The following is a 24,920-nucleotide window of genomic DNA, read 5'->3' on the forward strand; positions in this document are numbered from 1 at the left end:
CTATCACCTCCCCCACCTTCTTTAACACAGTTTTGCTTTCTTCCTGAAGGCTCCCCCCGAGGGAAGAGGCAGAGTTAGCAGACTTAGAAGAACGCTGTTGCAAAACGCACAGAAAGCCTGTAACAATACATGTTAAATTTGTCTAGTTTAGGAAGTTGCTCCTAGAACTCAACTTCCTGGATGTAGGAATGAAGGTGTCAATAATTAACAGTTAAGACCACACAGTACTCTCACTCCCCACCCCCACTTTATGTCAGGACATAACCCACAGTTATGTTGCTGTTGTACATCAAAGTGAGACTAGTCAAGGTTTTCTGCTGCTGGATGACACACTTCTAGACTTGAGTCATCTCTCTGAAGTAGTGAAGCAGTTGTTTCTGTGAAAGAGATGTCATGAATATTCAGCTGATGCAGGATAACTGCAACTCCATAAGAGAATGGTGGGTACTTAACGAGCAGCTCTGCTGAGAAAATACACACTTCCTAGATCAAGGGCTAAGTCCCACTGCCTCCACTACAAGTAATCCTATTGCCTTCAACAGTGAATAGTCTCAGTCAATTAAGCTCCAGCCAGAAGAACTCACTGAACTACTTCAGTGAAGTGCTCTTCCTTTTTCATGAGCTGCTTGAACAGTGCCACTAGTTTTGAAGTCCTCTTACACTGGTTTGTATCATATCCTTGAAGTTCAAGGCATTATTGTGCATTTTTCTCTCCAGAAGGAACAACAAACCTTGTCAGTTTTAAGAGCCTTTACTGTCCGCATCAAACCACTCCTTTCCCCTCGGCCATCGGTCATTGCAAGTTTGGAATGATGACAACACCACAGTTGCTTTAGCCTGTGTGTCAGCTGGCAGCACTGCAGCAGCCTGCAGGTAACAGTTAATTGGAAGAAGTCGCACAAGCATGTTCTATACAAGCCATTTATTTGAAATGCCAACTATACGTAGGATAAAGTCAGTGTTACATGCTTCTCAGCAACAGTAGAAAAATAGAACCAGTGAAAACCTTTTTACAACTGTAATGGTACTCAAAAGAGAAATGTATTGTTTTACAATGCATCACACAAGACTAGAATTCAAGTTTGGAGGTACCTAAATAAAAATACTATTTTTTTTTTTTAAAAAACACTATGTACAGTTGAAGCGTAAACAAGTTTTACAAAGTACTGGTTATGCAGGTTGTAGAAAAAACACTTGCATAGGACATGAAGTCAGTTTAAGAAAGTTTTCTGAGCCTTTAGCATTGAAGGCACTTGACTTTATACCAGTAACAATACAAGGACAAGAAACAAAACCGTAACGTTGCCGAAGGCAGGGCAACCTTCTGGCGGTACAGATAATTACAGAAACCCCAAATATGGTTTTAAATTTTCTCTCTCAGCTGTTCCCTGCGTTCAGCAGAGCTCAGCACCACCTCTACCACAGAAGCATATAATTATTAGCAGAAAGAACAGTGCCTCAAACAGCGTAAGTATTCTTTCCAAAAAAACCCAACCAATTAAAAAAATAAGAAACCCCCCAAAACCCCCACCAAACCCAAACCAAAGAAACCCATAAGACAAACATTTGGGACATTCCAGGACCAAAAACCAAGGGTTACAAGTACAGGTGGCCACAGCCTTAACTTTCAGAAGTGAAACTCCTCAAGAACAGGAAAAATACAAGAAACTGCCTATCAACACAGCAGTTATTAATACACAACTACAGTAACTCCGTGGAACAACAAAACATTTCAAAGGAAGAATCTGTTTTAGGAATTAAGTTCTTCATCCACATGTTAAGGAAAAGTGGAGGGGGTTAGGGAAAGGGGAATAAGAAGTTTTTGCATGTTGCTCACTAAACGAAAGTCTGAGCTCTCTCTTTAATAGAGCAAGGAGCACGAGTCTTCCTCATTCAAGAAAACTTAATGTTCATACTTCTATCCTCAAGCAAAATATAGTCAGTAATCTGTTATCTCCATCAAATTTACAGGAGGAAAAGGTGTTAATTTCCAGCCTAATCAGAAAGTGCTTCATGTAAACAATGAGCTTCTGCACCAAAGTTTCAGTAGACAGAGAAAAACACGAAGTAGCAGGTAGCACAGGTAGGTGTATTCTGCGAGCGCGATGTAGTATGAACACTAGCTTCTGAATAATGCTTCCATGAAGAATAAAGATGGTCTCTCTCCCCTCCCTCTGCACATCCAACTTAGTAGAAAATCCTACGCTGGAGTACAAAAATACAGTTCCAGTAATTTGACAAATCCTTCTTTTCCACTTTGAATCAGCTGCTGTTAGCTGCTATCTTCTTCCCAACTCAAAATACACAAGTGAAAACGCAGATTGTCTACATGGCCTGATTGTCTTTGTGGCCTCAGAAGGACTTGTCTTTTATCTTGCACCTACTTTTAAACACTTTATTCTTTTTAATACTGCTCAGCTTCTGAGACTTCAGAAGCAGTTTTGTATTCTAAAATGCAGACATGTCCCCTCCAGAGGCATTTCTCACTAGCTTATTCCAAAGCCAAAGCATTTCATGAGTTCCCTCAAGCCATAACCTCAAAACTTCTCAGTCTTCATCAGCCACGTCCCCACAAATTTCAAGCTTAAAAGTTATATCTGTAGATTTCAGCCCCACCTCTGTCTAGGCACACAGTGCCACATCAAACTATGGTAACTAAAATAGTTTTCTCAAAGTACATCTATCAATTTAAGGTAAAAATAAATTCTTCAGAATACTAAGTCTTCTGAAGACAGCTATGACTTTTTAGTAACTAAGCTATCAACATACATATGATGCAACTGCAGGGAGTTCCAGGGTTTCTGTGTGTGATGAAAGTTAATGTTTCTAGCGCTGGTGAGCATGAGACCCAAGTGTCTGGTTAGAGCTATGCAGTCAGACAGCACTGTGCCCAAATCTGCAGAGGAAACCCAGTGAACCTCAGTCCTTAACCAGCAGCAGCACCGTCCCCCCACTGACACCTCCTTGCATTTAACAATGTTCTACACTGCAGTCCCATGGAAATGCTACATATTGGTGATGAGGCCAGGACCACCAATTGTCTTGACTGTGGTCAAAAAAACAGACTAAAAAGGCTGACAGAGGAAAAAAACCCAAACACCTCCCCTCACCCACAAGACATATCACCTGCACAGTTTAGCTAAGTTTCTCCTCCAATCCTACACCATGCCTTCCATGGCTGCATCTCAAAAGGAATGTCTGCAGAGCTTTCACAGAAGCAGGAGGCCTATAGATGTGTATGCAGGAGACATGAGGATTTATTGGTTCAAACACCTATATCTTCATTTATGTAGAAGCTATTTGGTAGTTTGGAAATGCAGTATTCAATATATTTCAATAACATTGTGGTGGTGTTACCAGGCCTTGCATACTTTAATGAAGCAGGTTAGGTAAGAATCTGCCATCAACTAAAACTAAAAGTAAAGTTGCAGCAAGATACCTGTTTAAATAGTATTAAGCATTTTGAACTGCAGGAAACAACTCAACCTAACCTTAAAGTAGTCCTTAGGTCACACTTGGGACTAAAGTTTCCTACTACAGGGAGATTCTTCATTACAGAAACTGCATTTAAAAAACCCAAACAGGCCTTCACCGGTAATCACTATACTGCAGTAGCATCAGATCCCTATCCTAAATACAATGAATCTGTGGTAAAAACTGCATGGTAAGTATGAAGGATGCACTTATAACCATTATACCCGGTGCACTGCTTAACCCCAACCCAGAGGCAGGGAGGCAGCCCAGATCACTATCATTCCCTCTTCTTATCGTGTTAATAGATGAATCTCATTTCTGCTTTTTTAAAGCACAAAGTCAGAAAATGGAAGTGTAATGTAAGAGTGCTAAAGCTTTGCACATTTCATGATGCTAGAGCAGTTACTCTTCACTTTGACTTTGTTCACAGAACAGCTGCAATTATGAAGTCAGCAACACTTCAGATCAGGTAAGGAACACTGAACGACGTCACTAAGAGTGAAGCCCTTTTTTAATCATAGGCAGGAGAAAGCAAGGCAATGAGCCGTCACCTCGGCACCTCTGTTGGCGAGGGAACCCTGAAGTGGAGGGTTACCATTCAGGCAACAGCGAAGATACTATGCCTTGTCTTCCCGACACTCCAGGATTTAGCACAAATCCTCAACTCCGGTCTTCACTTACCCCCACACATGGGTAGCTGGAAGAACAAGTTATTACTATCATTTTTACAGTATTTCTAGATTTATTTCTGCATGGGCAAATGAACAATTCTAGTCTGTCTAATGTGCTTCTGGGTGATCATGGAGTTCTCCGTGGTCACAGCTGAACCAGAAAGCAAAACAGAATCAGACTGTCAGATCCCAGTGAATTTCACTGGAATTTGGACTCCTAAATATCCCCCAGACTCTTAAAAACCCAAAAATAATTCTTGAAGTGGGCTTGCTATATAAGGATAAGACCAGCTGCCAGAACTTTCAAACAAAACATTAGACTGGATTCTTGCCATAGTTGTAAAAATCAGGAAGATTTCAGATCTAAACAAACAAAAAAATCTAACTCAAAATGCAGTATTTTGATGTGCTGTTCTTTGGAATTCCTATAATTAAAAATAAACACATTGTAACTATCTCATAAGAAAATACATTTCATAATGTGCAACCCAATGCACATAAGGAATTGGCAGGTGAAAGGGAAAATGCAAAAGTATGAAAATACAGTCCTTTAAATGTGACAATAAAGTTTAACATATTAGTACAAAACTAATACACTAAAATAGATGTACAGGTGCAAAAGGCTACCAGGTTGTAGAAAAAAGGTACCAGCTTTTTTTTTTTTAAAAGGCTTAATTAAATTTGCTCCAAAAAAATTTCCCACAAAATAAAACCAGAAGCAGCATTAAAAACAAACTGATAACATGCTGTCTCTAATAAAGCAATGTATGTACAAAAGAAGTGAGCAAAGCTGAATTTATCTGCTGGCATGAATGAATTTGTCTGACAGAAGTCAGGCCAAAAGTTGCAGAGAATGGGATGTTTACAACTCTTAGGCACAGAGAAATAGTGGAGGTTGCTTTCATAGGGCAGATTTTTTATACAGGAAGTCTGGTTTGCTTGGAGACCTCCTTCCTCTGCTTACTGCATCTTCCCTTTCCAAATCTGCGTTTCTCTGTGCTCCATGTTCCAATGGCTCATCATCTGCCAGTCTCCTACTGGGTCTCTCCTCTTGCATTTCAGAGGTGTATGCAGAGAGCGAAGGTCTGTTGGAGGTCAGCCCATAGGTTAAATCAGTTTCCATTTTTGTTCTTCCCCTGATGTGAACTGGGCCATTACCACCATTTTCCTGGGTAGCCAATGCCAAATCCAGTCGCTGGGGAGGTTGTTCTAAGACATCGAGGTGTATTGGCTCATTCTTTTGTCTGTGTTGATGCCCATCTTGGGAGAGCAGGAATTCCCTCCTAGAATCCTCTTGCTTTTTAGGAGATATCTGGGAGGGTAGATAGGCTGACTTTAAGCCACTTGGTGATGCCTTATTGTGGCTATACAAATCTGGGCCAAAATACATGCCTTGTGAAGGCGAAGGGCTGTGCCTGTTGGGTGCTGGAGTAGAGGGTCTGCATGCAGCAGCATTAGAGAAGTCATAGAAGTCGGGATATTCCTGCTGATTTTCTCGAGCATCTATTTTTTGCTCTATTGCATGTTTCTTCCGAGAAGTGGGCATGTGTCTGTTCTGAATACATGAAATGTGCTGGGGTGGACCGGGCCCTACCTCTGTAACCGTCTGGCTTAATTCTGTGTCAACTGTGAGCTCTGGTAATCTTCTGTCTTTTAACGACATTGCTGACACACCCATTGCGATATCTGGCATCAGTTCATTTAGCAAGGGCTGAGTACACTGGAAAAGAAAAGAAATTGGTCCATGGAAACAAAGCAAAAGCTAAAACACAAACTGTATTTAGGACAGTGTCTGTAATTCAAAACGGCATTTTCCTAATCCACCTTTGCCTAGACCAACCTCAGCCTGCAAGTTTCCTACACTGTTTAAAGAACACATGTATACTCCAGCCTTCACCTTTCTGCTAGCTTAAGACAACTTCTTTCCTTCATGAAGCTGTTGTGCCACAATAGTAGTTCATTCTTAAACCAGTAAATGACAATGTACTGTTAAACTCTCAGAAGGTAAGCCTGCTCTATGCCACTTGCGATTATCAAACTAAACAAGGTACTCAGCGCAGAAGTTAATGGTTTTTTACAACACAGAGTTCCAGTGCAGGGAAGCCACAAAACATGTATTTCATCACTACAGATGCAACCCTTTTGCTTGCATTTCATATTTTAAAGTTAACTGCAGGCACATGTGTGTGTATGCATGACAGCCTCAGGGCTTGTGGGGGGAGCATCAGTTCAGTGCTGACTAGATCCACAAAGTGCATGGAAGTTATTGCATGGCATTCGTCTCACCTACACCTATAAACAAGCCTGCAACGAGACAAGCGTATTACAGCCTTCCAGACAGAAGTTAAAATTTCTACTCAAATTTATCATTCTTAATGTAAGCAATTTTAGTAATCATTGATTACTAGTAACTCACAAATTACAGAAAGAATACAGAACAAAAATATCACCTATATTAAGTCTATGCTTCTCCTTGCATTTTTTATAGAAACATTCTAGCAGAAACATTTCTAATGTGAAAAAGATCACTATATGGTTTCCTTAGTGAAGTCAGTATTGATCAAGAGAAATATGTGCCACAAAACCCACCCTTGAACAAATAACGGCAAACCATGCTAATTTAAAGTTAAATATTTTAACTTAAATTATAATAAGGAGTGCAATATATTTAGGACAATTGCTAAAGGAAAAAACCAAAAATCCATATTTCCATTCAGAACTCTGGATCAAATCTGCACTTGAAGAGGTTTTCATTATGACATAACTGTGCACTGAAACAGTTTTTTCACTGCAGAAATAAATTACCAAATTCTTTATTTAGCATTTCATGTACTTCACAAAGCTATGTCTTTGTCCAGTATGTTATAGTTCATTGTTTTCATTGCATCATACTGTAGTTCAGCAACTAAATGTAATGAACCCCTTCGTATTTGCAATTACCAATTCCTGCTTGCCTATTCAATTTTAAATCTTTTTCACAGCTGTTAAGGCCTTCACATTCTCCACAGGCTCCCTTTATACACACCTGTTTAGTTAAGGACTACTTACCTGTGAATAGCCAAAATATCATCACTGTTTCTACCCGTGAATTATAGCATGCAGTTCACTACTGAAGTTGACTTATGCTGTGTTGTAATGTAGAGCAAACTGCATTTCAGAAGATTCGTGAGTCCCCCTTGCCCCTCCAAAATGCTCCTGCCCCCGGAACGTTCATTCTCCCAGGGATTAGAGCATGTCTTTGGGATGCAGAATGCTGACAGCCAGTTTGGTAGAAAATTCTTCTCCTAACCAACAAAGATGCTCTTTTATTTAACAAAGCCAAGTTACTTCATCATAAGAATTCTCTCCAGCTCCTCTCTATAAACTACTTTGAGTGGCAAGAGATAGGGAGGAGAAATCATAATACTTACTACTTGCTTCTCAGCTGCCATCACTGCTGCTGCCGCAGCCACTGTTTGTCTCCCCAGACCTGTAGTGTTAGTGCAATCAGGAGGTGCTGCTTTAACACTGGGCAAGTAGACAGGTGGTACAGCTTTGGGAGCAGTTCGGGAATGGAATAGTGAGTGATTGCACGGGTAAGAGAAGGAACGGGAGGGATGTTGACTTGGCACCCTTTGTTTCCAGCCCACTTTGAACTGGTTATGAATAGGAGTTGCTGGTGGGTGGTATGGAGGTGGAGGAGGGGGCAATGGTGGATGGAAGGCCACAAAAGAGTCCAGTTCTGTAAACATGGTTTCTGCAGTGGGAGTGCTGTTAACACGACATCGTCCAGACTGTCTCATTGTCAGGAGTGGGCTTTCATCCCCAAATCGCTCATCAGGAAAGAATTTGTGAGGATTCTGCAAAGGAAAAAACTCAACATGTAACAAAACAAAGTAGGAAGTCATCTAGAAAGATCTCCTAAACTAACACACACTGGAACTAGAAATCTGCTAGTATAGTTAACAGGCTAGTTGTGCCACTTAAAACCTTACCAACACTCAAGGTGATTATGGCTACAACAGAAAAAAGATTTTTTTTTTTAAAAACCAGACAAGAAGCATCAGATTCATTGTGTGAATAAGTTGACCAACAAATGCATTTGCTTTAACAGCAATGTACAAACAGAAGTGGGATTTCCAGTTTCCCAGTCCTGATACGTACTATGCAGATCTACTGTATTAGTTAAGACTTCCTCTCCTCTCTGATTCAAGAATAAATCATAATCTAGATTTCTAGTTATGGTTTGACTGTTCTCATCAACCGCCTCTTCAGCAGATTTTTTTTGTCCCCAAAATTGGTGGCAGTAAAGAGCACTCTGAATGGCAACAACTTGAGAAATACATTTATACATTGCACTTACACATTTATAAAATCACACACATCAAATACCACAGTCTCACTGTAATTTGCACCTGGACAGTTCTAAAGTTATGCAGGCATTTCAAAGCATTTTTGCACCTGCATGTATACCCACAAAGTAGTTCTTTTATTGCAGATTACACATTCAAGTCAATTCATAAGCAGAACAGAATCAAAGCATTTGTCTTATACAGCAGTTTTTCATACCTGCAAAAGTTCAGCAGCAGCATCAGAAAGTCCAAATTCCCGCAGCACACGAATCTGAATCTCATAACTGACTGTGGCGCCTTCTCCACAATTAAGAGCATACGCTCTTTGCACCTGCTCAGTATGACGCAGCTCCTGCAGCCGTTTGATCATCTCTTTTACAATGAGGAGACTGGGAACTGGAGGGATAACAGAGAACAAAATGGGGATAATAGAGATTACTTTTTGAACTGTGAGACAACAAGTTTGATTGCAATGATTAGATTTAATTCTGAAGGAAAAATCTAACATCAGGCTGACTTGGCTTTTTTTTTTTTTTTTTTTTTTTTTTTTTCTTTCTTTAAAGAAGCATTCTACCAAGAACAGTTTGACTTAACACATGTTACTTGGAGCATCATTAAGCCACATGGGATAACACACATATCATACAAATGATAAAGCCATACACCATTTTTCCAGCTTCTGCTAGAATGAGCCAAATACAGCCTTCTTGGTAAACCCTTTATGATGCAGGAATTTCATGATTTGAGGTGGGAGCAGGATATCTTAAATAACAACTGAATGTTCCCTCATGAATTCTACAGGCCAAGAAGTCATTGATTTTTTTGGCATACGCTTCATACTTCTCATTGAATTCTATAATCACAAGACCATAATACCAGTATTTAACTACAGAAAAAGCATTCTAAAAAAGTTAAAGAAACTGTAAGCCAACATAAACTTGTTAAAATTATGTTGTTTTATGCAGTCATATTGAAATAATAATAAAAGAAACCTTTCCAAAAAGAAATTATGTATAATTTGGGGTATTCATTCTGTTGCAAAACTTCCTCATGTCACTTCTTGCTGCTGTTTGATGATGAATGATATTTCTCTGTGGTCTTTCTGTCCTCAGGAAAATGCGCATATCATAAGAGAAGACAAATCCAGATTTCTGAATACGTAAGTCCTGGCATCTGATCCTTTACCAGCTTTACAAGCATTATATATTGCCATGACCAGATGTCCGTAACAAAAGCTCATAAAAATTAAATGGATCAGACAGCAAGAACAGTGTGAAAAGACATTCATGTTACAGAGAAGGAGAAAACCCAACACTGTGCAACTACAACTGGTCCCAGTTTCACAAAGTTTACATTGGTACACGAAGGGTAAGCGTAAGTAGTGCAAAATATTCCCTCCCCCGCCCCAGACTTCAAGTCTTGGAAATAAGTCCTCCATGCTACCCTCCTGTGGCAGTACACTGTGGCCTCTGTAACACCTCCACACACTCCAATTGTTCTGAAAAATCCTGGTTTTAGCAGCCAGATGTTTAGCTACAACCAGCATTTTGCTAACACTGAAAAAAACAGGATTTAGAGAAGTTTGAAGCAGTTCTACAAACTAGTAGGCATAAAAATGATCTAAGTTTTTAATTAAAAAGTGCTATCTTCTCAAACCCAGGTCTGTTTCAGTTTTTTACTATTATTCATGTGAAACACATGGAAGAGAGATTACATACATAAAAAAATACAATTCTCTCAAGTCAGTTGCAGGATTTCTAATTCAAACTGAAACTGGAAAATACCTAAGGAAATCCAATTACCTGCTGAACCTAGCCTCAAAGTAGAACAGACTTCAGCAGAGGTTGAGCTCTGAATAGTGTTGCAAGAAGAGCACTAAAACATGATGCCAATAGCATTTATGCAAATATAGTCCACGGGCAGTGGGCACAAGAAAGATGCAAGCGACAGATGGAGAATACCTAAGCTGTAAAGAACCCCCTGTTCTAAGAGCCCAGCCTAAGGGGCACGGAGGCAATGTTGCCTAGCTCTCCCTCTGGCAGTTCCTGTGCTCCATCTATGCTTTGGGATGGATTCCTGTACAAGTTACAGGCTGGCACAGGCCTGAATCTCCTCAAATTAATTAGGCTCCATCTACCCTTCCTAGCACAAGGCATTGGCAGAAAAATCAGTTCTTTTGCTTAATTACAGAACTAAGCAAAGCAGGCAGTTACCAGGACAATACCTGTGTTCCAGCTACTGGCCAGGCTCAGAGCTCACATCCATGCTCAAATCAAAGGGCTGGCAATAATTCCTACATATTAAATTATACAGCATCAAGTTGTAGTGGAGTTTCAGATTGGTCAAGATGTCTCATGTTTGCCAACAGAGCCAGAGTTTTTCAAAACACAAGAACTTTTGCAAAACATCAGAGACCTCTGAGAACCTGTTTCCTTTCTCAACTTCTTTGGAAACTAAGATCAAGCAAAGTGTTATCAAAGTCACATCTTATGATGAAATAATTTACATTCAATTCATAGTGAGTATATTTATGTTTTTCTGTAGAGGGGCAAAAGGTCTGAGTAGTGTAATGTACTGTTGAGATGGCACAGCTGCAAGTTTCTAAACAAACAGTTAGAACCTTTATCAAATTACAGAAATTTTCAGAAGCTCCTTTTAGGCTTTATCAAGTCTCTTCCCAAATCACAAGAAACAGATAGATCAAAACCATTCCACAAACCTAGAAAACTTACTGCAGTGTTTAACTAAACAGTGCTTCAAATCTTCCTAACACCTCAACTTAAATTCTCTTGCAGCAATTGAAACCTATTACTTTTGTCCCAGCTCCAGCATCTCTAAGAATAGTTTATCTACTTCCTTTCAACACAGTTGACTGAAGGGAGACATAATTGATATACAAAATGCTTATAAAATGGGGAATGGGGAGTGGAGGGAGGAACATGACTTTTCTTGGTGGCATGTCATCCTTATTGCCGTCTACAGACTCCCAAACTGATCCATATCTACTGAAATGTGATACTTTGATCTAAAAATGGATGCCAAAAGTTTATGCAAGTTTAATGAAAGACTGCATAAGCTCATGGATTAAAAAATGCTTTTAAAATTACTAACTACACAGAAACACCATCCACCATAGAACATCTCCAAGCTGCAAATGGTTGAAGAGCACACAGAATTTTACAGGGAATTATTTTATGTGCTTTTTATGCTACACTTTCATTATGCATTCACTACTGGTGACTGCTGGAATAAGGATACCAGACAAGACAGACAAATCCTTGACCTGACCCAGTACGGACATTTAAAAGGCTAAACACAATGCTCCATCTGAGACCAAATTACTTCACATGTCTTGCAGCACATTGGTTTTTGTATTTTAGCATGATGGTTGTTCTTTATGGAATTGTATAATGTTGACTTTCAGGCTTTTCTCCACAGAGCTTCCCTCAGCCTTCCTGTATGCACACAGATGGTCACACCTACATAAGCACAATGCTTCCCACTTTCTTCACTGAATTGAAATTTAATCTTGGTCATTTAGCTATCTAATCCTGCCTTCCAAAACATCCACTGACCCTCCCAACTTGTCATCAGCTCCAAGTTTTGCCAGTGTATTCTCTATGCACACTGAGTGTTAATAGGATGAGGGAAAGGTGAGAAGACCTAGACACTTTGGGAATCCCACCAGATATTCTTTCAGTTTGACACCAAAAGATCAAATGCATAAATGACAAAATATATTCCAGTAGCTTTATGACTATATTTCCCTGGCTTGCCCATGGGAATGTCACCCCAAATATCCTGAAGTCAAGAGAGGCCCTATCTATTTCACCTACAAAAACTTACTCTGCCACACATGGAATGAAGCTGATTTGACTTCAAAGCTAAAGTGGATTTCGTAAACCGAAAAAAAAAAAAGTGCATTTTGAGTGCTTATTTCCAATATTTTTCTGGCAAACTGAGTTAAGCTGACTGCCCTACAAGTTATACTCCCCTGCTTTTTGTTTTTAAAAGAAATCAGTATTTTGCCATTTTCCAGCCTTCTGGATCTTACCCATCTTGGACAACTGGTTGTAGAAAACGGAGAACCACTCTAAGAACAGAGGGTCAGACTCCAGCAAGTGTTCTACAGTAAGCTTAACCAGTCCAAGGTTTTTCAAATCGCTCAGCTGAAGCAGGTTAAAATACTACCCCCTCCAGTAGCTTATTTTCCTAACTACTTACTCTGCCATCCAAAAATAATTAAATGTCTTCAGAGTAAACCAAAGCAAAAGGGACTACTGCTGAGTGGGAAGAAGCCCAAACGGTGCAGTACTACTCTCCGAGGAAACCATAATATCCAATAACTCACATTCACTCTCCCCAGCCCCAAGTCCCCGTCCACTCACACGAGAGCAATCAGCATTGCAAGTGATCTAGCAGCCTTACCTGGGATCTCATTGGCTATAACTGAAGGAGGACTGGACTGGTTAGTGCTAACTTGCTGGTGGGTAATCATATGACAGCACTGCGGCACCGCGTTGTTTACCATGTAAAGGGTGTCGGGCACATTGGACATTCGGACCATCCGCAAACGAACAAGATCGGTTTGTTCCACCATCATCTCATCCAGTACTGACTGCAACGACAGCCATTAGAGCCCTCATGAAGGCGCTGCAAACACATACCCACCCGGACCTGCTGCAAACGCAGTCCCAAGGCCACAAGTCTAGTAATGTCTAAACTGTAACTTTTCCAGGTCCCAAACAGTATTTGGCTTTTTCACAGCATTTTCTATTCCATTTTCCAGTCATGATCAGAGTTGAGTTTCAGAGCTAAGAGCAGGCAGGTGAATAAAGTTTGGGAAGGTTGCTTTGTTTATTTGGTACCTGTCAGATTAGAAGTAACCTTCTCAAGGCCAGACCCTCAGGACTTTGTCTCAGACAATTACTGCCTATAGGCCTCAACTCTCTGTGCCACTGAGTAGAAGGAGCTAGTGTGAAAATTAAATGTTTTCCCCTCAGATGTCTTAAAGAACAGAAAGGGATTTATGCATACCCTTTTAAGATTCTCATTTAATATTATATGGATTTATTTCAAAAAAATGGGAGGCTAACAGGGGACCCAAAAAAACAATTAAAAAAATCAGGAATCACAAAAACTCCGCAATTTTTGCATTTCACAATAATTAAACTATGAATAGGAGTATAGTTACCAGATAAGAAGTATGAGAGTCCTACCTCTAATGTTAAACAGCTAATGATGCATTTAAAAATACTAACAACATAATATGAAACCAACAGAAACAAGTAGGATTCCTGATGGGGGGTGGGGTGGGTGGTGGTGGTGGAATGTAGAATACACTTTTTACTTTAAGATTACTACTAAAGCACTCCCATGCTGTATACCTGAAAACTAAAAGAGTCAAAGCGTTTATCACATGTTCTTTAAGACATTTTTGTTAGTTTTAACAATCCAAGATACAAAGATAAAATTTTAACTGGCTACTCTTCCTTTGCTGCTTTAGTGCCACCTGGTGCTTTCTAACCTTTGTGCCCAAAATGCAAAGTACTTTTTTTTCTCCCCTCCCTTGAAGAAGTTGTCAGCAACAACTCACACCCTTAGAAAATATTTTAGTTCTTAGGCACAGGGCAAAGGCTCTGAATTCACCAGAGTAGTGGTCAGAGTTTGCAGGCAATGTGGATGTGCGCAGCTTTACCTAATCCTCTTGTTCTGCAGTCACCTGCACTGCTGAGACTCACAAGCTCTTGACTTAAGTCAGAGCTGCCTCAAGTGGTGGCATTAGTTAGTGACCTACAAGGCTCCCATTCTGTCAAACAGAATATGGCATATTTCTGTCCCACACAGAGCCATCTCCACTCTGTCACCAAACATCACCATCAGAGATGCAACAAGATCTTCACTTTGACAGTCCTCATGCAAGATATTAAATAGGGAAGCTACTGCCTGAGCAGGACACAAAAGGACTTCAGTCAAATTGGACACAAGATATTTATTCCATTTTGCGGAGGATCAAAAGAATTTTGGATATGTTCTGATTCAAACAAGATGATGAAATATCAGAGTCCTCTGCCGAGTGGAATAGTAGTTCTCCACCCAGCTCTGGTGGGAGCTGGGGAGCCTGAAAGACCTGGCACCAAGGTTGCTGACTAGCTGCAAACTGGGACTCTCAGGCTCTCACCTTGCCATCCGCCTGCCAGGAGGGCTGCCGAGGAGCTGGGCCGGCAAACTGGCTGGAAACCAGGGAGGTTTCCCTCAGAACGCTGCTTTGTTTCCGGTGGAATTTCATCAAGATCTGTCTCGCAAACATTTCAATTTCGACAAAAAAAAATTTTGTTGAAATTTTTCTGACCAGTTCTAGAGACTTGAGCCTGATGATCAATCTTGTAAGTCTTGTTAAATTGAAAATGTTAGTATTTTAGGCCAGTACATGCAAAGAGAGACAAAACACACCAAAATCTTTCCCTGTTTACAGAACCCCCTGATGAATCCAATTTAACAACAGCCAAGTGTTGTTAATGATTATTACCTTAGCCTCCTCCACGTACGGCGAGAACAGTCTTGGCCGTACATATATTCCAGCATTTTTTTGCCGCAGCCAGGCATTTGACTTTCCACCTTCTGATGTTGGTAGCATGTCTGAAGGAGGAGTGCTAATCAGGCCTCTCTTCATCTTTAAGAATCAAGAAAGAGTTTTATGGGGTTTTTTTAACATAAATATGGGAAAAAACTTGCAAGAAATGCATTTTCTTACACTGAATCCTTACACACCTCGTTTTTCTTTACCTTTCTGATAGATTTAAAGAACAGAAAATTTAACCAGAAAAAGGGTTATACACGTATTACTCTGAGCTATAACATTTTAGGAGTTAATCCTTAAAAACCACAAAGCCCCCATCCAAACCCAGCCAAACAAAAAACCCCTGAACTTTGTAGAATCTGAAGTACAAAGAACCCAGAAATAGAATTTGTATGAGACTACTGACTTACTGCATCACTCAGTACTTCACTATTCATGGGTAAGATGTGCTCAATGCGGACAAAAGGTAAAAGTGGAGACAGGATCTCTCTCAGCTCCTCAATATCAAGATCTCTCCTCTTCACACCTCTTTTGTTCACACTGTGAGCAGTACCACTGAGTAAATTAGGCTCTGTGAGAAGGAACAAGAAATACCAAGTTTACATTGAAAAGTTTAAATAGGAAAGTGGGAGTTACAGGGCCAATAGGAAGTTATAGAAAAGGAAAGAAAATTCTAATTTTAAATCAACAGTGCTTATCAGCATTGTTCCACAAAACTATTTCATGCCTTAAAATCTGATATGAAGCATCCATAGAGACAGGTTCAGTTTATATAAGCATGGGTCATTTGCACAGCTGCCAGTTTCAAAGTGTAAGCCAGAGAGAAAATACAAAAATAGTGTTTGGGGTAAATGTTTATAAAGCTCTACCAAGAGCTATGCTATGAAAACATTTGTACCTCCCTGCTAGCAGTTCCCCCAAGGACTGCCTCCTGCAGCTCCTCTCCTTTCCCCCAGCAGTTTTCAGACTTATTTTGTACAAATGAAGGCCTTAAGAGTCCACTGGGATAAATTAAGGTGAATTACACAAGGCACCTAGAATAGTAACAACTGTGTCAAGCCCATTCAAATTGCTCTCCTGGTCAAAGGATATCCATCTGTGACAAGAGTGGGTATCTTCCTAGAGATTGCAACATGGCAACATATGACACACTCAGGTCATTCTCCCTCCCCAGTTAACTACCTTCACCTATATTTTAGGTGCCCAACCTGAATTTGACTAGCTTCACTCTTTGAGGAAACCTGTCAAACACACCCATCCTCCCTGCAGTACAGGCAGCTCAAGTTTTGACCACAGCCCATTACAATTTCTAATGCTTTCTGGTATTTGACTGACACCGCCACGTATTCAGAGCTGCAAAATCAGGAATGTCACTGAGGAATTTAGACCAAATTACTAGACTAAATTTGGCCCTAATCTGACAGAACTTGGCATATCTCTTATTTCTGCTTTTGCTTATCGCATTATCTGATGATTCCAGGAAAGAGAAATGAGCCGTTTAAAGAACACCACAGACCAGGAAGCTGAGAAATTACTCCAAATTAACAGCTTCTCCCCCAGTCCAGGTCTGTTACTGTTGAACTGGCTGCATTATGTTCCAATGTACCTCAAGACAAACACTTAGAAAATCTTGTTTTGAAAATACAAGGTTAATACTTATTCAGGTCACTGAAAGCACTATTTTAACTGACTTTTTGTTGCATTTCATACAATATGTCCATGACGAAGTGGTTGTATTGCAAGCAGTAACAGTGGATTTCAAGAACATGGCCAGCCCTCCAAAGACAGTAGCCACACTAGCACTGCTCTGTTCACACAGGCGGGTTCTTCCCCTTCTGTTCCTCTTGTACTATCTGACTGACAGGTTGTGGTGGGGATGAACTACAGGCTACTTGCATTTGTTATTTGGGAAGTATATATTTAACATACTTCCCACATCCAACACATGTGAGATTGCCCTCGAAGTTACCACTGTGGCAATAATATGCATCTGAGCTAATAAAAATGCATTTACATCTACTTTAGGAAAAACACTGATGCCACTTGATGGCTCGTTTCTCACTACCACAGATTTCTGTGGGAGAAATGTACTCAAACTGAAGTGAAAGGTTGACACAGTACACTAAGAATAAGACTACTGCAAGAAGCCTGCATGAGTACAGAAAAAGTAAAAGATACTGCAGCGTTTTTTTTATTTGATGAATTAGTTACAAGAAAAATAATTCTGAGATAACAAGAAATCAACCAGACTTAAAAAATCAGACAATCGTAGAGGTTAAAGGACCTCTAGAAGTTTGGTCTGGCCACAACCACCACCCTTCTCTCTCCCCATAGCTCCCCAGGCAGGGTAAAGCAGGTTGCCCATGACTACATCCAGTTGAGTTTTGAACACCTCCAAGGATAGAAACTCCATAACTCCTCTGGGCAACCTGTTCCAGGTCTGAGATCTTCACAGTTTCTTGTGTTTAAACAGAATTTCCTGTATTTCAGTTAATGCCTCATTGCCTCTTACCCTGTCCTGGGTGCCAAGAGAAGAGTCTGGCTCTATTTTCTTTGCTTCCTGCCATTAGATATAAATATCTAATTTTTAAAAATCTAGACTTGGCCAAGATCCCCCCCTAAGCCTTTTCTTCTTGAGGCTAAACAATCCCAGCTCCTCAGAATGCTTGCGTTCTCATTTTTTAGAGAACAAAAGCTTTAAAAAAACAAAAGTGCATTTGTTTAGTTTTGACCATGCAACAAACAAAGAATAAATTTCCTTAGGTTACAGATTACCCACAAAAAAGAACTTCCATACACTTTGGTTTATTTGGTTTAGTACTGTGTGGTTTAAAGGTTTTACCTCGATCTGCTATTCTCTTCATCAACTGGTGTTCTCCCCATTTAATCAGATATTTAAGAATATCTTGTTCACTTGCCTGGTAGAAAGAGAAAGTCAGCAATCTGTATATGCTTAGTTTAATGTCACACCAAAAAAAAAAAAATCACCATGTACCCAGATCTTTTACAGCTACCAAGAAACATAACTGTACCAAGAGTGAAGTATTTGTACTTTATGATCTGCCATACCACTTCCTCCAAAAATGTTAAGGTAGTACTACTGGTATTTCACCATCATGATTTCTAGATTCCTGTCACTTACTGAATCCCTAGGAAGAGGGGAAAAAAAATTTTCTACAGAGAGAAAAATTTGTCTAGCACGAAAACTTACAGATACTAAATTTGAATGATTAAAGTTAATGAAAAGGGGCAGTTCTAACACTGGGTGTTTGGATCTCTTACCTAACATTACAAATTCAGCATCTGCACAGCCTGGAGAGCTATGAAAATAATCAAACCGACTAAATTATAATCTACGTGAAGAGAAAGATTTTCAGTAATGCTATAAACAAATCAACTTTGCTTTGTTCATACCTATATACATGTGCTAATCACTCAACATTTTTAGAGGAAAAAATCATGTACTGAAACACTTGAATTCATCTACATAATTCCTTAACAACTAGGGTAGGAAATATAGTCATAGTACACACTGTCATGGAAGATCAACAGTACTGTTACTGTAATTCCTGAAATGTTTGAAGTAAACAAAACTTTTTTTAAAAGAACATTTTAAATAATCTCTAACACTTTATACTTTAAAAAAAAAAAAAGGTGAGATTGGGACAGATATAATTAAAAAAAAAAAAAATCCAGTCATCTTTAAGCTATAAAAGGCTGGTCATCATTATAAATATATCTGCCCTGAAGAGAAATGGCAACAAAAATCCAAAAGCTTTCTATTAGTCAGGATGGTTTTCTCTCCCTAAAACACAATCATTGAAGAAATGTCACAAAAAAAAAAAAAAAAAAAATTCTGCAGTACTTGTCAGAAAAGTTATTTTTATGTCTTGCCCCAAAAATAAATTAAGCCTTCTGAATGATGACTAGTTCATTAGCTCCCACTGCCCCCAACTAGGAGGTACATTGTTACAGAAAAACTACTACCATCACATGATTTTGTAAAACACTGAAACATGCAAAGCAAATGTTAGGTTCAGAAATGCTTCATTTGAAATAATACGCAGCTGTTTCTAAACTATTATTAGGCTTCTAAGCAACAGCATATACCACCAGTTTGGGTTGTGTTACAAGCCAAGTACAAAATAGTTTGCTTAATCACTACTTCAATTTCATTTTTAACATATTATAAAAGGAATGCTTAGTGTGCATACAAACCCACTCTTGCCTAAAATTTAAAATGAGCTACTCCCAAGCACTTCTAGTAATGGTGTAACATACCCTGCTTCAAGCAGGACCAGCTGTATTCTGCATTGCAGGTTACCTGTAAATAGTCAGACTGAATAGCTGTGAGCAGGTGGTCCTTGCTGAGTTCGTAGAAGACATCTGAAGTCATGACCTGGGTAAACTCCTCACAGAGGAAATGTAGCGCTTGACGATGTACCCACTTGGAACCATATGGCTGAGAGCTCCACTTCAGAATGGCAATTAAGGTGTCTAGTGAGATGCTCTCAGCAATAATATCTTCACAGCCTAGGAAACAAAAGCAAAAGTCAATGATGTTGTTACAGAGGCACTTTGATCCTGAAGGAATAATACATATAGCTAAATCTGTAATATAAAGGGTTCTATGACTCCCAGTGAGAGTAAAAACAGAAGTGCCCTACAGACCAACATTGCAAACAGGGTTAAGTTCTCACTAAAAGTACAATAATTTTAATTGTGGTTTAGGATTCCAGCTATACAGTCATTTACCTTTTAAAGGCACATGAAACATCATGTCTGCTGGCATGCCTGGATGAACAACTGGAAAGCTAGTTCAGCCCTGCTAGACCCTCCTTTGGCTAATACACATTATCTGACTGTTTAAGACATTTTAAAGTTGCAGATTTGAATTTGAGTCACTGTTGTTTGCAGATTAATAGAAGGCTATAAACCGTAACAGAGGTGGGATTTCTGTGTGTATCACTTTGCACATGGACCCTCCTGAGAAAGACCATGCAGATGAGCAGAAACAAGAGCTGTGACATTATTGGTACTCAGCTACTCAGCACAGGATGAGGGCAGCAAAGCATCATTTTCCAACTCACAGAGAATGCAGAAAGCAGCGCTTGGTTGCTCTGGACCACCGGCCTCCATATCTAAGCAAGGCACAGAGGGTGCCAGGACAGGGAGCACCTCCTCTGATAGCGAAGCAGAAAATGAAGCATCCAAGAGGCAGGTATTCTGACTCGTAGTTAGTCTGCTACAGTTTCTTCATACCCACTACTGCATTAGTATTTACTCTTTTGCAGAGTATGTGTCTTCTGAAGAACAGACAGGGGACATTTAAGTCTCCTGAAGGGAGATGGAACAGATTTGGAAGAAATGAGGGAAGACGTACTGTGGGAGGGCTGAAAACATGGGTACTTGGGGTTACTGAGTTAAGGCAATGTTGATAACGAAGTCTCCAATAGCACCTTGCTGATTTCATTTGTACATCTGGTTTACATATACACAAAATACTATTTCTATTTGTACTATAAAGATAGCAATTTAAAGAAAAAAAAATTCCTATTCTAGAATTATACATTCCAATCTCAGCTCACTACAGCCACAAAATTACAGCTGTGCTTATGCCCATGAGATGTCCACAGACTGTTCAGAGCAGCATGCTTACACTGCAATTATTTTATTTTTTATACATCATCATTTTTCTCTCAGTTTCAAGGATATTTAAAAACTAAACTTTGAAAGTTGTTTAGAGAACTTTATCTCATTACTGAGCTCTTGGACTAAGCTGAGTAAGAAAGTGTTTAGCACAGTAATCTTAATGTTTGTCAAGACAAAGATGAACGAGGCTCTCCTGATACTACATATTTTGAAACTTTTTGCATACATGTAAGACACACTAGCATCAATTAATAGAATTAAAAGAAAATCTTACTTTTCTACGTAGGCCAGCACACAGAACATAAACATTGACTCCATTTCTGCTGCAACTAATAATGTAAAGGATAAGTTACTAAGGAATAAGTAATAACAAGTGAACATGCTACTTCAAGTAGAAGGGTATCTGTCAAAGGAACCACTACTTAGGAGCAAAGTCACTGAAAAGGGAAACTTAAACAGTAAGGTAAAGAATGTGGTAATAATAAGCAACAGTTTAAACATGAGGCAGGTTATAAGTTTACCTGTTCAATTAAACACATGTATTTCTACTTAATACTATAAAAAAAGCCAGCAGGTTAATTGTAAGAACAATATTTTCCCATTAAAATTTTCTAAATTTAAATATAAAAAAAGTACAGTGAATGTAATAAATACAGTCAATGCTCAATGAGAATGTTTGCAGCAAATTCCAGGAATATGTCTGAATGTGTATGTAGTTTTGGAAACAATTTTTATCTATTTTCTAGATGAATTTGTCCCCCCAACAGTAATTTTACACCAGTTCATACTTAAAACTGTCCTCAACAAGCACTTGGACGATTTGTTTTTCACATGCCTGATTCACCTGAGAAAAGGAAGACCATGTATCAATACAGCCACTGACAAGAAGGGCTAGCAAAAGCATCCACATTTCTGAATGATGCATTAAAGGTAGCATTTTCATCCCAAGTCAGACTCTCTCCATTTGCTTTTGACCAAGGAATAAGTGTTGAGTCATGTTTCAATGCACCTGCTTTGTCCTTTACCATTACTGAAGTAATACAGCACTTCTCAGAGCTACCCATTACATCAGGTTACATATTGTTATTACTACTACAAGTAAGAACAGATGCCTTACTATAGATATTGACCTCTAACCTACATGGTAAGGACTAGCCTAAAGCGAGCAGTGAACATGCAGCAGAGATTGGTTGGAGGCACTTGGAACACCAGCCTGATCATCACTGGCACCAGATGAGAGCAGAGGATGAGAACTGCTCTGAAATACACTCCTTGGGTTTTGGTACAGCTTAGAGAAACTGCCCCCTCTAGATGGGGGAATTCCCCAGAAGCCTGAAGGCCATACCTCACTCTGAAGTCTTAAAAAATTCTGGTGAAGAATCTGAAAAACAGCATTTAAAAAAACACAAACAAACCTGCCTTAAAAAAAAAAAAGCTCAGAATACTTCAGCACATCAGAAATAGGAATAATGAAGTCTGAAGCTTTCCACTTCAGGATCCATTTTTACTTACAATTTTCCTTACATTTTTACTTACATAGTTAATGGCTGACATTGTTATTTTACTTTGTCATGCGAGTCCCTCATCTTCCTTTTTGGGGCTCAAAAAAGGAAAATGCTAAGTTAGCAGTAAACCTGGCATGGTGAATGAAAGCTAACCATGACTAGTTGCAGTATGCTTAAAAGAGGGGTTTGCTTCCCTGAAGAAACAGAGTTGCTTGAAACAATTCTTTAGGGTCATCTGTTGTGCACTAAGTCTTGTCCTGCAACTTTTTACATGCAATTATTCTGTTTGCATGCAAGCTGACTTCCGCAGATGATTACATCCCCCTGAAGTCTAAAGATTACATGTTAAGGACTGCTCCATTTCAAAGGCAGTATGTAAACCCACTCACTGAGATCAGTCACGAGAAAACTCAAGAGCAAAGAGACTTATCTCAAAGCAAATGCCATTCAAAGTGTTTCATCTGATGTTTATTTTTGAAACAAAGATACCTGCCCCCTGCAAAGACAGAAAACTACATTTCCATAAGAAATGCAGTTCCAAAGATCTAAGCAACACTGATTTATAGAAACAGAGCATCAGTTCAGTCTCAACTCTTCTGTCAAGTCCAATTATTGCACAACTACCAATAATATGACATCATCAGGTGAAAAGCTCATTTTGGATGCCTAGCAAATGAAACAGTCCTTTTCCCAAGTAATTTTAGCAATGTGTCAGAACTGTGGGATTATTAAAAGTATTTCTTCTGAAGTAAGCATGAGGTAATAATTAAAGTGTTTTCTGAACATCTAAATAAGTTGGGGCAACCCAATTCTAGTTATGGAAGGAATCCAATTTCTTTTCTTCTTCAGCAGAAGGGTTTTTTGCTTTAAGAATCAGCCACTTGGCAAAAAAAGCAGTCATCTAATAGCCACAATATTGTTCTTCACAGTGGAATAGAGCATTTTTCTTCTACGAGTACTATTTTATAACATTCAGGCAGCAACAGCGTTTCCAAGATCCATTTGCAGTGTCCCAAACTGCTCTACCACAAGCTTCTGTGACCATTATTATCTTTTCAGAGATTCAACGTGGAGTCTAAAGAAATGAAAGATGACTATCACATTTTGGACAAATGAGGTTAGTCCACGCACTGCTTTTGCTGGATACCAACAGGTCCTGCCTACAAACAAGTCCTTTCTTCTTCCCCATTTCTCTCTCAAATGCAATTCCAGTCCTTCCAAACAGAAACAGCTTGAGCTCATGTTTAGTGTGCTAGCTAGTAGCTTGGGATCTTATCAAGACAGTTGACAGACCTACTAAAGACAAATTAAGTGCCTTCAACACTTAGCAAAAGTGAAAGTAAGCAAAGTTTTTACTATAAAATTGTTAGCTTGATTTAGCTCATTCTGTGGTGGAGACCTTTCCCCTAAACTTATACAAACCAGTGGAGCCAAGAAAAAAAAGTAGCAAGAATTATCTTGACACTGAACTGGAACCTAAAAGCTATTCAATGTTTTATTAAGTTTGTCACATTAGGAGAGACCATGCTAGCAATCAGGTACCATACTTTTTGAATTTACTGGCATGTACAGAACAGTTCAGAGGCATGACCTGTTGCTGCAGTCCAGACTAGCTCATTTGGAAGTTCCAAAGACACTCATCTCGCCCATCCATGAGCATCCTCAGTGCTCTTCCTGTCAGAAGCTTGGTTAAAGAAAAGGAAAAAAAGAAGACAACATTTGTTGAGCCTCTTTCCCACATCTTACAGACCCAAAGCTGCAAACATGTCCTTGTATTGGGTCTGTGTGGCAAGGTTTTGGTAGCATGGGGGCTACAGGGGTGGCTTCTGTGAGAAGCTGCTAGAAGCTTCCCCTGTGTCTGACAGAGCCAATGCCAGCCGGCTCCAAGACAGACCCACCGCCGGCCAAGGCCGAGCCCATCAGCGACAGTGGCAGCACCTCTGTGACAACATATTTAAGAAGGAAAAAAAAAGTTGCAGGGCACACAGAAACGGCAGCCGGAAAGAGGAGTGAGAACATGTAAGAGAAACAACCCTGCAGACCACCAGGTCAGTGAAGGAGGAGGAGGAGGAGGTACTCCAGGTGTCAGAGCAGAGATTCCCCTGCAGCCCGTGGTGGTGAAGACCATGGTGAGGCAGGCTGTCCCCCTGCAGCCCACGCAGGACTGCGCTGGAGCAGATATCCACCTGCAGCCTGGGGAGGACACCACACTGGAGCAAGTGGATGTGCCCTGAAGGAGGCTGTGACCATGTGGGAAGCTGGAGCAGGCTCCTGGCAGGACCTGTGGTCCCGTGGAGAGAGGAGCCCACGCTGGAGCAGGTTTGCTGGCAGGACTTGAGACCTGGCAGGGGACCCATGCTGGAGCAGTGTGTGCCTGAAGGATGGGACCCACGCAGGAGCAGTCTGTGAAGAACTGCAGCCCACGGAAAGGACTCATGTTGGAGAAGTTCGTGAAGGACGGTCTCCCATGGGATTGACCCCACGCTGGAGCAGGGGAAGAGTGTGAGGAGTCCTGTCCCTGAGGAGGAAGGAGCGGCAGAGACAACATGTGATGAACTGATTGTAACTCCCATTCCCTGTCCCCCTTCACCACTGGGGGGGGTCAGTAGAGAATTTGGGTGTGAAGCTGTGCCTGGGAAGACGGGATGGGTGGGGGTAAGGTGTTTTAAGATTTACTTTTACTTCTCATTATCCTGTTTTGATTTGA

General features: G+C 40.0%; 1 protein-coding gene across 3 annotated transcripts in view; it reads right to left on the reverse strand.

Moving 5' to 3' along the window:
- Window positions 1-913: 913 nt before the first annotated feature.
- The window catches only part of BTBD7 (BTB (POZ) domain containing 7), a 41,522-nt gene continuing 17,515 nt past the window's right edge, over window positions 914-24,920 (reverse strand). Inside the window, exons 4-12 of one of the 3 annotated variants that reach the window (XM_010583873.1) lie at window positions 19,381-19,589; window positions 17,899-17,974; window positions 15,467-15,627; window positions 15,006-15,149; window positions 14,658-14,771; window positions 12,905-13,094; window positions 8,694-8,872; window positions 7,556-7,984; window positions 914-5,865 (exon numbers count right to left, since the gene is read on the reverse strand). In XM_010583873.1, the coding sequence (XP_010582175.1) occupies window positions 5,047-5,865; window positions 7,556-7,984; window positions 8,694-8,872; window positions 12,905-13,094; window positions 14,658-14,771; window positions 15,006-15,149; window positions 15,467-15,627; window positions 17,899-17,974; window positions 19,381-19,589 (2,321 nt within the window). In that variant the 3' untranslated portion in view covers window positions 914-5,046. Of the gene's footprint in view, window positions 5,866-7,555; window positions 7,985-8,693; window positions 8,873-12,904; window positions 13,095-14,657; window positions 14,772-15,005; window positions 15,150-15,466; window positions 15,628-17,898; window positions 17,975-19,380; window positions 19,590-24,920 lie in introns of those variants that run through there. The other 2 variants (XM_010583874.1, XM_010583875.1) reach the window with 2 other exon arrangements.

The sequence above is a fragment of the Haliaeetus leucocephalus genome, unplaced genomic scaffold, assembly GCF_000737465.1.
Source record: "Haliaeetus leucocephalus isolate CR32 unplaced genomic scaffold, Haliaeetus_leucocephalus-4.0 Scaffold932, whole genome shotgun sequence".
NCBI classification, from domain to species: Eukaryota; Metazoa; Chordata; class Aves; order Accipitriformes; family Accipitridae; genus Haliaeetus; species Haliaeetus leucocephalus.